At 47.6% G+C, this 13,313-nt stretch overlaps 1 protein-coding gene across 1 annotated transcript in view; it reads left to right on the forward strand.

Annotated features, from left to right (window-relative positions):
• The window catches only part of LOC109375457 (transmembrane protein 132B-like), a 73,059-nt gene extending 68,264 nt beyond the window's left edge, over positions 1–4,795 (forward strand). The window contains 4 exon segments of the mRNA XM_019630846.1: positions 2,383–2,574; positions 3,174–3,240; positions 3,631–3,950; positions 3,953–4,795. Of these exon segments, the coding sequence (XP_019486391.1) occupies positions 2,383–2,574; positions 3,174–3,240; positions 3,631–3,950; positions 3,953–4,324 (951 nt within the window). The 3' untranslated portion in view covers positions 4,325–4,795.
• The last annotated feature ends 8,518 nt before the right edge of the window (positions 4,796–13,313 follow it).

Below are 13,313 nucleotides of genomic sequence, written 5' to 3' on the forward strand. Positions count from 1 at the left end.
GAAGAAAAGAAAACATGCCCAAATATAATCATACAGAAGTGATTTTTTTTTGGTTGCTGCTGTCTTACTTCGACTTTGGAAACATCAGCTCAGGGCATCGAATCGAGCCTTTGTGAGGCGAATTCCCCAGCACACGGGCATAACACAGCAGCCAGTGACTGCCTGGGGCTGCATACTTGATTTGCGAGGCACAAGAAAAGCTGAAACGAGCGGATAAAGTGCCTATCCTGTTGTGAAAACAGAAAGTGAATTAGAGATGGAGGCGTTTATGTCCTATGAAGTCTAACAGCCACTTAAAGTGGATGCTATTATTTAAGCAGACAGGGCTTGTGGCTAATGACCGCTGCTCAGCTCCCTGCTTGGCAGCTGGCAGTTTAAAAAGGCAGCAGAGAACAGTCCTGCTTGGTGACGGGGTTGTCCAGGCTGTCACCAGGGGGCTGAGGGCTCAGATGGCCTCTGGGAGACCGTGGGCAACCGGACGTAGCCCATGGTTAGAAATCAGGTCTAAGTAGGGAATATGAAAGAATATGAAAGATGACAGCAGCCAGTGCTCTTCCAAGAGCTGGTTGGCGTGCTGGAGATGGCTGGTGACAGTGTGATTTATAATACATGCATATTGGGTCTTTGTCCAGAGCTCCGCTCACAGCTCCCCAAATCCTTCGAATTTCCTGAGTGTTAAGAGCAATGGGAATATCTTTTGTTAGAGGGTTGGGTCACTGGTCCTCAGTTTCTGAAATCAATTCAGAGCCACAAATGTGAAATGGGTATCTTGTTATTCATGACAAGCCTCTTCCCACCACCACTGGGTTTATATTAATGAGGGTATGGGGGCTGGTTGCCAAGGGAACCAACTAGGAATAGAGGGTGGGAACTTTCAGTTCCATCACCTGATTTCCAGGAAGTGGGGATCAGTCACTGAATGGCCAATAATTTAATCAGTCCTCCAGGGTAATGGAGCCTCCAGAAAACCCCCAAAGCCTAAGGTTTGCAGAACTTCTGGGTGGTGAACTATTTCACATCCACGCGCCAGGGCCCAAATCCCCAGGGCCAGAAGCGTCTGTGTTCCAGATCCTTGCAGACTTTGTCTTATGTATCCTTCATCTGGCTGTTCATTCATATCTTTAGTATCCTTTGTAATATACCAGTAATCCAGAAAAATCCTGAGTTCTGTGAGCAAATTAACTGAACCCCAGGAGGGGGTCGTGGGAACTTCAGATCTGTAGCTGGTCGGTCAGAAGCACAGGTAACAACTGGACTTGCGATTGGCACCAGAAGTGGGGGCGGTCTTGTGGGAGTGAGCACTTGACCTGCGGGACCTGAGGCTACCTCTGGGCAGATCATATCTGAACTGAGTTAAAGCTGTGGACCGCTCAGGTCGGTGTCTGCAGACTTGGGTTCATTGCTTGATGGTGTGTGTGTGTGTGTGTGTGTGTGTGTGTGTGAAACCCATCAGGCTGCTTCAAACAACATTTTACACGAATCAACTAGCGATTCTCACAACAATTCTAGAAGGCAAATGTTATACTCCCAGTCTCACTCTCCAGATTAAGAATCCAAGACTTCTAGAATTTTTCCCCTAAGTGATAAGAGATTTCGGCCCAAGTAGCTTGACATCACAGCTTATTTTTAGCATATTGTGTTGGTAGAAGGCCAGACAGTCACTTGTTTTGACTTCGCCTGGCAGATGGTCCCTGCGGCTGCTATTGTAGGATGAAAGCTACCCTAGACGATATGTAATCTGATGGGTGAGGCTGTGTGCCAACCAAGCTGTGGGTGGACCCAGGGTCCTGCTTCTTGGGAACCCGGAGTTCACAGGGATGGGAAACGTTGTGTTCAGAGATCCCTCGTCTGCAGTCCTGGCATCTGGGCTGGACATCAGACTTGCTTCTCTGTGACTTAGACCCTCAGGGCAAGAGAGGGCTACCATTCTTCCTGATATGATCTCACAGAGCAAGCTGTTTTGATAATCTTGGATTTTAGGGAACAGTGTTTCTTGGTGAGTAAAAAAGGTGGTCATCACCCAAATAAGGGCACTGTTGTGACTAGACAGTGGGAGCTTGTTTTGGGGAGGGACAGTGTTTCCTGCTGACCTCACAAGTGCCTTCCCTGGATCTGTTACCGCAGCCTGATGAAGGAAGGGCACATTTTAGCTTTCTCGGTCTGAGCTACTTTGTGCTTCTCGAGGAATTCACCAGCAGCAAACTTGAGAGCACACGTTAGGGGTTTCGAACAATTGTGGGACAGTTCTGATTGAGAAGAGGACATCCATCTGACTATAAAGATCCGTTTTCTTTTGTGGGCTTTTTATCTTTTTCTTTCCTTTAAATATTATTTTTCTCACCAGGGCTGGAGCAGAGACTAGCTTTCTTGCTTCCTCTGAAGGTCCTCTCACCTCTCTCTGACTCCATCCTGGCTGAGAAGACAGTGATTATCCTGGATGACCGCGTCACCATCGCAGACCTGGGCGTGCAGCTGGTGGCAGGCTTGTCCCTTTCTTTGCAGCCTCACAGGGTGGACAGAAGAGCCATCGTCTCAACAGCGGTGGCCCAGGACATCCTTCAAGCCCCACGGCAGGTAAGAGTCCAGGGTGCTGTGTCCCTGGTCCACTGAGCCTCCTTCTTTGTCCCTCACATCCTGCAAAGGGGTCAGTAGAGCACTCATAACCGGGGCTGTGATTCTCAAAGCTTCTTCCTGCTTTCTAGCCAGAGTCTGACTCATCTCTGAGAAACGTGCTCCATTGCTTGGATAAATTTTGCTCTTCTATGCTTTGATACACCGACCACGCGTCCATATGCCATTTTGCAGTGGGTTATCTGCTAGAGGAAGGAAGAGTACTGCTAGACCAAAGGATTACAGGTTTCCACTTTTCTAACATAAATAATATTTGACACTTGGAAATTCTATTTCAGCTACGTAAGCAACTAGACCTAATAGGCACCAGGTGTCTGTTGGTGTGTATTAGGTATGGGCAACTTCAAACCTCTGCTCCATTTTTAAATTTGCAGCAAATCCGTTCCGATTAGACCAAGGTCATTGTGTCCTCCAAGCACTCCAATCCCCATCCTGCATCTTTTCTCAGCTACCTCAGAGGAGTACAGCTTTCCCTTCAAGAACGCTTGAAGGGGTACCATCTCGAGCTGCAGCCTGATTAGCGGCTCCTAAAATTGATTCAGATGCGTCATGTGATCTTGCAAGCTCTTTCTGGAAAATTCAAAGTCAAATTCTGTTATAGGACGTTCGGTAAGTTAATCTCCATAGCACGGCGTTCATTGAAATATGTAACCTCACACTAGTGGGGTTACAGTGCACTTTTGATGCCAGTTTAACTTATGATGGCAACTGATCCAGATTTTAAAATATGGGGGTTCATTTTACTCAGCCTGTGTATTGAAAACGTATTTTACTGGAAACCCCATTTGTGTACCTGCTTACACATCGGAAGGAAATGAATGATAACATAACGCTTTAGGCTTATTTTTCTTTGTCCCTAGCATTTGTTCAGTGGTGGTTCAGTGACACCCTTAGACATTTATGATCCAAAGGATTTTTCTGTTTCTGTCTCATCATTGGATGAAATGGTGGTGTCTGTCCAGGCAAACCTTTAGCCCAAATGGCCGGTTGTCATTGCAGAGGGTGAGGGGCAAGGGCCCTTGATTAAGTTAGAAATGATGATTAGTGAGCCTTGTCAGAAGACCAAAAGGAAGAGTGTCCTTGCCGTGGGCAAAGGCAACGTCAAGGTCAAATTTGAACCAAACACCGATGAGCACCAAGGAGGTACCAATGATATCGAGGGCATCAGCCGGGAATACAAAGACCACCTCGGGAGTTCCATACAGCGTGAAGGAAACCAGGAGAGAGTGGTTCAGGGGTGGTTCCAACATGGCGCCTCCGTTGGCCAAGTGGAAAGTTCCAACAAAAGCACAACCCCTCAGTCTCCATGGGGAGAAAAGAGAAGAAGTTAATCAAGGGCGGTGGCCCAGACTCCTTCACAAGCTTCCCCGCTCAAGGGAAGTTGCCGGAACCCAATAATCCCAGTGACCTAACGGTGACCTCTAGGGGGCTAACAGACTTGGAGATCGGCATGTACGCTCTGCTCTGCGTCTTCTGCCTGGCCATCCTGGTCTTCCTAATCAACTGTGTGGCGTTCGCTTGGAAATACAGACACAAAAGATTTGCTGTGAGCGAGCAAGGCAACATCCCCCATTCCCATGACTGGGTCTGGCTCGGGAATGACGTGGAGCTCCTGGAGAACCCTGTGGACATCACTCTGTCGTTGGAGGAGTGCACCACCATGATAGACAGGGGGCTGCAGTCTGAAAGATGACTGAATTCAGGCGCCCTATTTGTGGTGAGCACTGCCCTGGCTTTGGCCTGTTGGGCTGCTAGGCAGAGGGCTGGGACTGAGGTGTGGCTGGTTGCTAGAGACGTGCACTGTGCAAGACTGAGTGAGCACCTCCCTAACGTCTGTGCCCTGGGCTCCTCAGTCCCCTCACTGTGGTTCCCGTCTTGCATGTGCAACGGCAGCTAATTTCTTTAGCTTCTGGAATTCTTTGGAGACATGACTAGGGAAACAAATTTAGTCTTTTCTTCAAGATCTGTTTGATTGGCATGTACCTTTTATGTGCTGGGATTTGTCATGCCCTGTCATTTACTGTGTGTCTGTGCTCAATGCGTTTTCTTGTCCTCACTTCAGCGTTTAGTGACAGAACCTAAGTTCTCATCCATACTTTATCTGTCTTAGTTCTACTTATTGAAATATATCTGAATTGGACAGGAAGTTTTATTTAATATATGAGTGTCGATACAGAGTGCTATGTAGTAATAACAAATAATTTTTATACGAAACTTTTTTTTACGTGAACATTTGGGGAAATGGTGAGAACCATAACCATGTTTATTTTTTCCCCGGTAGTTGTCACGTCATGGGGAACTGATGGAGTTAACTTCGGGGGCACAATCTCTCAATTGAACTCTTTTTAGCTATATTTATGTAAGTGTTGTATGAGCATCATTTTTTTTTTCACATCTAAAAATAGTGTTGATATTCACAGAAAGGAAATTGCCTAGGAAACAGCTGCAGATGAGGCTTGCCATATGCCTGAAGAAAAGTAAAAAGAAATAAATAGAATGATATTTCCATCTAACCGCATGTAGACATCCATCCATAGGATGACCAGTAAAATGTTCACAACTGCTTTTCTGGCAGAGACAGAACGTTCACACAATGTGCAGTGAGGGACACACACACACACACACACACACACACACACTCTCATAGAAAATGGCTATGCCAACACCAACAAACCATTAGGAAGACACAGAGAATGTAAATCAAAGTGGCAAGGAAGAAAGAAATTGCACGTTACACAACTCTTTTATAACATAAAATATAAAATGTGGCTGGACGAACCACAGAAACGGTTGAAAGCAAAGCAAGAATCGAGGGTAGGCGGACTTAATACAATTTTCATTGATAAAGATAGAATAGCTACTAAAACAGATATTGGGCTAGAATGGTTCATCATAGATAGCCTCTACTGAGCCATTTCATCTCGAAGAAATAAGTTTTTTTGAAGGTAAAATAAAAACTTTCATTTCTCTTATTCTTAATTGAGCAAACAGAAACAGTTTGTTCAAAATAATAGTAGCAACAATGTCTTCCCTTATGTATGCTTATGTAAGTGCTATGAATAATTCCAGTGACACAAGGGATAGGAGCAGGGAATTACAATTTTTTTTCTTCTTTTATTTTTAAGCTGAATTTGTAATGTGTTACTTCTTTAAAAGAGACAGATCTTAGGTAACAATGGCGATGCTAACATCTTAAACTTCTGTGGCCTGGGTGTTGGTATCTCATTATTATGCTATAACTTGAAAATTTTTTCATAATACACACTTCAATATGGAATATAGCGCTCAGCACAGCACCCAGCCTCCAGTGACGCCTCCAAAAATGTTCCCTGTCATCATCATTCTGACACTGTCATTCGATGCGACACTCTTTCCTTGACTATGATTCTCCCTCCTGATTTTGTGCTCGGATCCATGTGGGGATGTCTTATCCTATTTGGCTCAGTTTATGGAACCTTCCATGCTCACGGCTAGCTCAATGGCACCCCCAGGGCAGAACTCACATGTCTTAGATCAGGTCTGAGAAACGGAACTAGAAGAAGCTGGTTTGGAAGATCCCGCGCAGAAAACTGGGGCAGCTCCTGGATTCCACGCGGTTGGTGAACACAGCTGTCTTCTTACTCTCGCATGTCCATGGGGGAACACCCCAGCCAGCATCTGCTGCGTCCTCACTGCACCTCTTGCCACGTGTTTATGGACAGGACGCAGATCAGTGGTGAGGCGGGTCTGTCCCCAGGAGCTGGAGCCTTGCGTCCCGTGGGTGTTCTACGTGGCTTGAGAAGTGAGGCTCGCAAAGCTTGTTTTTCTTTTTCCCAGCTTGATTGGAGAATGAAGCCAGGAGACCCAAGTCATTGGATATCAAAATAAAATGCTGCAGGGACTACATAGAACCAAGTCCTCCTATCAGCGTCTGTAAGGCGTGACCCTGAACGTGGGAGCGTGGCAGCTTCGGGGAAAAAGCAAAAATGAAACCAGACTGATTTACCCCTGAGTTTTTGCTAGGGAAGAGAGGGAAACTTATATTACCTTTCCGAAACCACTACCTGTGACTTCTGCTGCCCTTGGCCGAGTGGCTCCCCATGAGATTTTGTTAGAGGAATCAGCAGAGATGGTGTCAGTCTGCTCTGGCCAGGACCGCTGTTAGAGGCCTGTGTCATGGACAAGCTCAAAGGTGTGTATTCACTGGACACCTCGCCCACCCAGACCTGGACACTGTGGTGCATTTCAAAGCCCTGGACCCTTTGCAGGACCCGTCATATTCATTATTCCCACAGTTATAAAGGAAATGGGCGTTTTTTAATAAAATATCTAGAAAACGCATGCATATGTAAAAAAATAAATCTAAATGGCCAGAAATAACCACTCATCACAATCACGACAAAAATAACCACCACCAATCACAGCCACAACAAAAAGTTATTTTAAAAGATGGCTGTGACTGGTAGAAAGAGCACTTTTTTCGCCACGACACAATTCTGTGGCTTCCCTCAGCATTCAGTGGAAAAGTGGCTCCGTGTTGTAGAGAGAAGAACGTGGTAGCTCAAGCGTTACTATTCCCGCGAAGCTTGCTGCTTCTCGAAGTTACTTTCAATGTTATCTCCATGTGGATACTTGACATTTGGCCTAGGCCTCCTGGGGATTCATTTCAGAAACAGAAACATCTAAATTCAATTACAGGACGCTCCTACACAGTCTGCCGGGCATCTCCCCTGGAAAGGGGGGCTCTGTGGAGATTGAGGGGTGGGGCGGGCAAGGACATGACCCTGGTGATGAGGTCTGATTAAAGCAGCCTGAGGGCCGGCCAAGTGGCACGTTGGTTAAGAGCTGGCTTGGGACGCCAGAGGGCCCCGGTTCAGATCCCACATATGAGGGCCAGTGACACTGCCCTCTACAGCTAAGATGCTGAACAACAGCTCAACCTGGAGCTGGGCTGCTGTGAGTCACCGGTGACGGCATGGGCTGCAGCCCCTGTGGCAGTGGGTTTGCCATGGGCTACCGTGTGTAGCCAGCTGCCGCAGTGAGTGGCAGTTCAGAAGCTGGCGACTGATCTGCCTCGCCTGGGAAGAGCGCAATGATGGTGCCAACTTGGGCCAGTGAAGCAACATCCTCCACAACTAGACTGAAGAACAAAACGACAGCAACTTGTCTGTTCCCTTTCCCCCAATTCTCTAGCACTGTTCCCTTCCCCCCCCAATACCCCAATAAAAATCTTTAAAAAAAAAAAAAAGCAGCCTGAAAACACCACCGTTCCCGTGACACGCATGCTCGGCTTGGCGCAGGACACAAACTCAGAGCACTCGATGTGGCCGAGGTCCTTATCAGAGCCGGAGAGCAGGCCGCCTCCCTCAAGAGGGTTTGGAAAGAGAGATGACAGAGTCACAGGGGGCTGGGTCCCTTTTCCAACCCCCACTTCGCGCGCGCGTGTGTGTGCGCACACGATATTTATCGAGAAGCAAAAGAATCAACCTTTTAGTGTGAATCAACCAGGACGCTAAATTTTCTGAGCTTTGGCGCTGACCCGCATCAACTTAACAAAATCCCGCTAGCATCACATCTGCTCTGAAAGAGTCTTGCTGTTGAGGGACAGTCACCCTCGTTTGTCATCAGCATACCAGGCACTGCATCCTGGAAAACACATGACAATGCTCCAAAGTGACCCTGATTCATCGTCCTGAAATGCAGCTCCCTGGGGGTCACATGACATTGACCTGAACCCAGCACAATCTTAGTGGGTGAGAGTCACATTGTTGGTCTGAAAAAACTAGTTCCATCCAAACTGTGGTTCGGGAGGGTCCCTGCTCTACTCCAGGATGGCATGGCTAAGGGTGCTCACCGGTCACTGTCACCCACACTCAGTCTGGGGGTGCTGTGAGGTGCAGAAGGCACAGACGCTTAATAACAATGTTCGCGAATGTGAGGTGTTGGTCCCAGGGTCTAGAGACACAGCACAGGGGTGGAGAAGCAGTGGCCCCAAGAAAGAAGTGGAGTCTGAATCCACAGGCGGAGTGAGTTGGGGAAAAGCAAGAAAAGACTTGACATTTTCCTTGGGAATAAAGAGCACCTAGCAACCCCCAGAAAACGCCAGGGACGGGGACGCAGAGAGAAGCTGAAATTGTCTTGCTTTTATTTTGCAAACAGGAAGGATGAGGGCCCCAGACTGCCGTCATCCTTAAGTCAAGCCAGACCATTTGGGAAACGGAGAACATGGAAGCAGGCAGCATTATGCATTATTCGTTCCTCGGCCACATCAGTAGCCTATTTTGACAATATTAGGTGACTTCAAAGGCCTGCCTCGGTAGAACAGCAAAACTGGCTTTTCCCTCCTGTTCAGCAGCCTCCATTCTCCACTCACTTAGTGTAAATGCAGCATAAGCACCTTCTGAACTCAACAGCCATCTCCCAAATTAAAATTATACCTGACTAATGGAACCCATTTTCTCTGTTTTACAAAGAGCACTCCTTGAAAAGGGGTGGTGGAAAGTTATGCTGAGATATTGACTACAGAGCTTTATGCGTGCCATGCAGACAAATTAATGAAGCACTACAAGGCACGTTGGAGCAAGTGCATCTTGAAGTGAAAACATGTCGAGTGTAGGTTTTAATGTACAGCATCCTACTCTGAAATCTTGAACGTAAAGGAAAACAGGCGTTTGCAGAGAATGAGGTGACACACGCTGAATTTTAACACCTGGCCCATGGTGGACGGCGCTCCTGGCGCTGTCTTGTCTCCCTCTCTGTATTCCTTTCCTGGATTTACATCTGAAATGAAATGACTTCATTTTCCAGCATCACGATAACCACAGGGTATCAGGTACCGAAACATGAACGTAAAGATTTACACGTTCTTCCAGTCGCCCCCAATCTTTCACACACACACACACACACACACACACACACACACACACACACACACACACACATAGGCCACTCACAGGTACACTTGGGACAATTTAGGGCTGAGAAGAACGCGTCAGTGCAAAGCAGCTGTCTGGTCTGGTCCACTGCGCGTGCTGGTTCCCACACCAAGTTCCCTGCGTTCTCCAGGTTTCTCTGCAGGGCTGTATGCACCCCCAGCCCCCCAGGTTTGGGCAAATAGGAGTGACCACACCGATTGCACGCAGGTTTTCTGAGGCCCATAAACTGGAACTGCACACCTCCTTATGCAGCCAGCTGGGTGCGGGGCTGGGGGGGGGGGCGGGGCGCAAAGCAGACATCTCTATGATTGAACAACCCTTCCTTCTAAAAGAGTGGGTGCTTTTTAGCAAACCTGAAAAGATAGATGCAAACTTAATGTGAAAGTCATAAACGCACTGGGAAATTTTACCTCTAAGGCTCACTTTATTTATTCGTGCAGCAGCCCAGACTAAGGATGTTTGTACACAGGTGACCCAGGTGCTGAGGTCTGGAGAAGGCAGGCCTCTCACACCCCAGCCAGGGGCCGACCAAACTGGCAGCAGATGAAGTGAGCCCCTGTGTTTATCTGATGGGTGGCTCTGTTTCTCTTCTGAGCTGTGCTTGCTAGTGGCTTGGATGCGTGTGTGTGTGCACATGTGTATGTATGTGTGTCTGTGTGTGTGCATGCATGCATCTGTGTGTGTCCACATGTGCATGTGTTGGTATTGGTGGCAGGGGCCTACATTAGTCTGAGACACCCAGGGTGCTGACACCACAGACAAGGCAGAGGTCCACAAGCGTCAGGAAAAGCTGCACGCCTGGGGCTTCTGGTTGGGTCTCTGAAGGCCCCTGTGGCTGTGTCGGCAGGAAGGCTGGAGGTGCATGTGCCAGGCGCCCTGCAGACCCTCAGTTTGCTGTGTGTCCATTTTTCAAAACTGCCAGCACCCCCTTTGCCATTTTGGCAAATGCCACACTTTACTTTCAGGATGAACAGAGAAATCTCCTTGGAAATCCAGGGTTTGAACAGCTTGACATGACTTAATAACCCCTCTATGGCAAGCCTGCTCTGCCCGCTGCCCCACGGGAGCTGACGGAGGCGGGCTCTGTGGAACCAGGTCTGGAAGCAGCATGCTTTCCTGCTTCAAAACCCCCGGCCGAGTGTGAACCAACACGTCCCCCACATTCCCAAGCCCACTTTTCCCCATCAGCGTTATTTCAGAACCACAAAACCCATTTCCTCACTAACAGCTTTATCCAGTCCTTTCTCTAATGGAAAACAGGAGCGCTGCGCCCTGACCACGAGCGCTCCCCCCAGATCTGTGTGTGTGGATAACTTCACCTATAATCACATTCGAAAATGGGAGGTACAGAGAAAGCTGGAAATCAGATTCATAAAAGAACAAACACTTTTCATATAGAAGTTTATGTGCAAAGTGCAAATACTGCAGTCAAGATTTTTTTTTTTTTGTATTGAAGTTCTTAGTACCGACTGAAGATTTCTTCCTGAATTGATACAACGTATACGCACTATGGTGGGAGGGCTGGGGCTGTTCTTTGTTTTTCAAAACCTGAAAATATATAGGAAAGTACAGAGATGAGTTTAATGGAAGCTCTTGCTTTGCTGGAGATCAGTAGGCCACTATTACTTTCTAGGTGGAAATAATAATCTAAGGGCTTTAAGATCCACGAGGGAAATTTTCTTCTCATTCTGCAAGGCTGGAATGTCATCGATAGATAACACCAGCCGATGCTTGTGTTTTACGGGAAGCAGGAAAACAACTGGCTCTAATTGTTGATCTAGGTCATTTGTTGAGCTGAAACACATTTATTTTATTTTAGGTTGAGTATAGCTTCTTTAGATACTGCAGGGGTTGAATGTAGAGACAGCCTTTTGGTTCATTGAGGTATATTGCACTTTACGATGAGATGGGTGTTTTGAAACCCGGGGTCTGTGTGAGGCTGCCTTTTCTACCCATTTAACAATGTTTTAATTGTTTAGGATGCTTAGGTCGCTCTTGACCTGTCCCCGTTCCCTCTATTTCTTTGGCCTGAAATCAGGCAAGAAAAAGGGGTCACTTGCCACTGTGACATTGTGTTGGTTCCTCCCCCATCTGCACTCTTTAAATACTTCTCCTCCATGGGTAGCCTTGTTTCTGACTTCTGGAGGTAACATCCCTGAAAACTATACCTCGAATTCCAAAAGCCAGTTAAAGGACTGATGCCCCTATCATGGGTGATATTCTAGGTGCGCCTCATGTGCCTCTGAAGGAGCAGGCAAACTGGAGACATCGTGAGGTGAGAGCAGGCACTGGGCGTGGAGAATCAAGTAGCAGAGAAATGATCAACCCGGGAAAAGGCGTGATTCCAAACACTGAAAGATACGCGCTTTCACACTATGTATAACTCACAGGCCATCCATGCTCTTGGCTGGAAAGGGTGTTTACGCCGAGCTGATGGCACATGAATGTCGACAGCACTGCTTATGTCATGTGGATTTAAACGACACACCGTCTTCTCACACATTAATGTGTGTGACAGCCGTTAGTCCCAGTCCCAGGACACTGTCTCGAGCAATGGATGGGTTCTGGGCTCCTCGGGCCAGACGTGGGTTTGAGGGGGAACTGAGGCAAGCTCCTCGTGGGGACTGCCCAATACACGCGTGAACGCAGAACGACCTGGACGAGGATACTCTAGGGCTTTCTACAGGCCAGCAACGGAGGGGCAAGTGGCCAGCTAGACCAGTGATGGGCTCATCTTGGTCTGGAGACCACAGGCAAGGAGGTGAGCCCAGCAGAGAACTCCAGAAGAGAGCACAGAGTCACCATGTGCTGGTCCCAGCGAGCAAGATGCTCTTAGTCAATGGTTCAAGAGAGAGGGCTTCCCCGTCCCTTCTGCCTCCTTAGGGCCCCTGCTGGAGTAAGGGCTGGAGTCATCGCCGCGGGTGCCCAGGAAACCCAGGGCTGAGCTGCTGCCCAGGCAGCACCAGAAGCTGATGCCAGCATCAAGCTTTCCAGCCCACCGAGATGGATGAGAAAAGAGGCCCTGGTTTGGGAAGGGGGTTGGGGAGCTGAGCTACGTCGGTAGGTCCCGAGACTCAGAATCAAACCACCACACAGCACGTAAATATTCGGCCTGCAGCACCGCCACGTGGCAAGGTGGTAAAGCTGGAAGACAAGGCCCAGGGGGCTCGTGATCACCAGCCGACTAGGGAAAGTTTGGGGCAAGTTCTCAAGTAATTAAGACTGCATTTGAACAATGTGATGAACGTGCTTATTTATTTATTGTCATTCTGCTTTGAGACACCGCAGGACACCGCCTCCTAGGACTGCCTGGTGGCAGTGGGACAGCTGATTGTCATTTGCAGGAAGAATTAGCGGTGCTATTTTTAACTCTCCATTATTAGAGGAAATACACATCTGGAGCCTTGTGAAGAGTGATTATTAGCTGTTCAGCTGAGAAACAGCCTGGCGTCCATAATGCATCGTTTTCCAATTACTTAGATATTTTTCAATGCCTTGAATGCTAGAGGCATATAGAATTCAGCTCATTTAATCTCTCTAAATTATAGTTTCTCCATCTGCCATGGTCTTACAGTTTAATAAAATCATTACTTTTATAAACCCAGTATAATCATGGAATCTATTGAAGGGAGCTCAGATTCAGCTTTTTGGAGTTTTTGTTGTTGGTTTTTGAAAGAATAAACATATCTGAACTGGAAAATCATTTTCATATTTTCAGTCTGACAAGGGAGTTGGGGATTCCTACAAGGCCACTGATCACACTGGCAG

This window comes from Hipposideros armiger, unplaced genomic scaffold (assembly GCF_001890085.2).
Source record: "Hipposideros armiger isolate ML-2016 unplaced genomic scaffold, ASM189008v1 scaffold_955, whole genome shotgun sequence".
NCBI classification, from domain to species: Eukaryota; Metazoa; Chordata; class Mammalia; order Chiroptera; family Hipposideridae; genus Hipposideros; species Hipposideros armiger.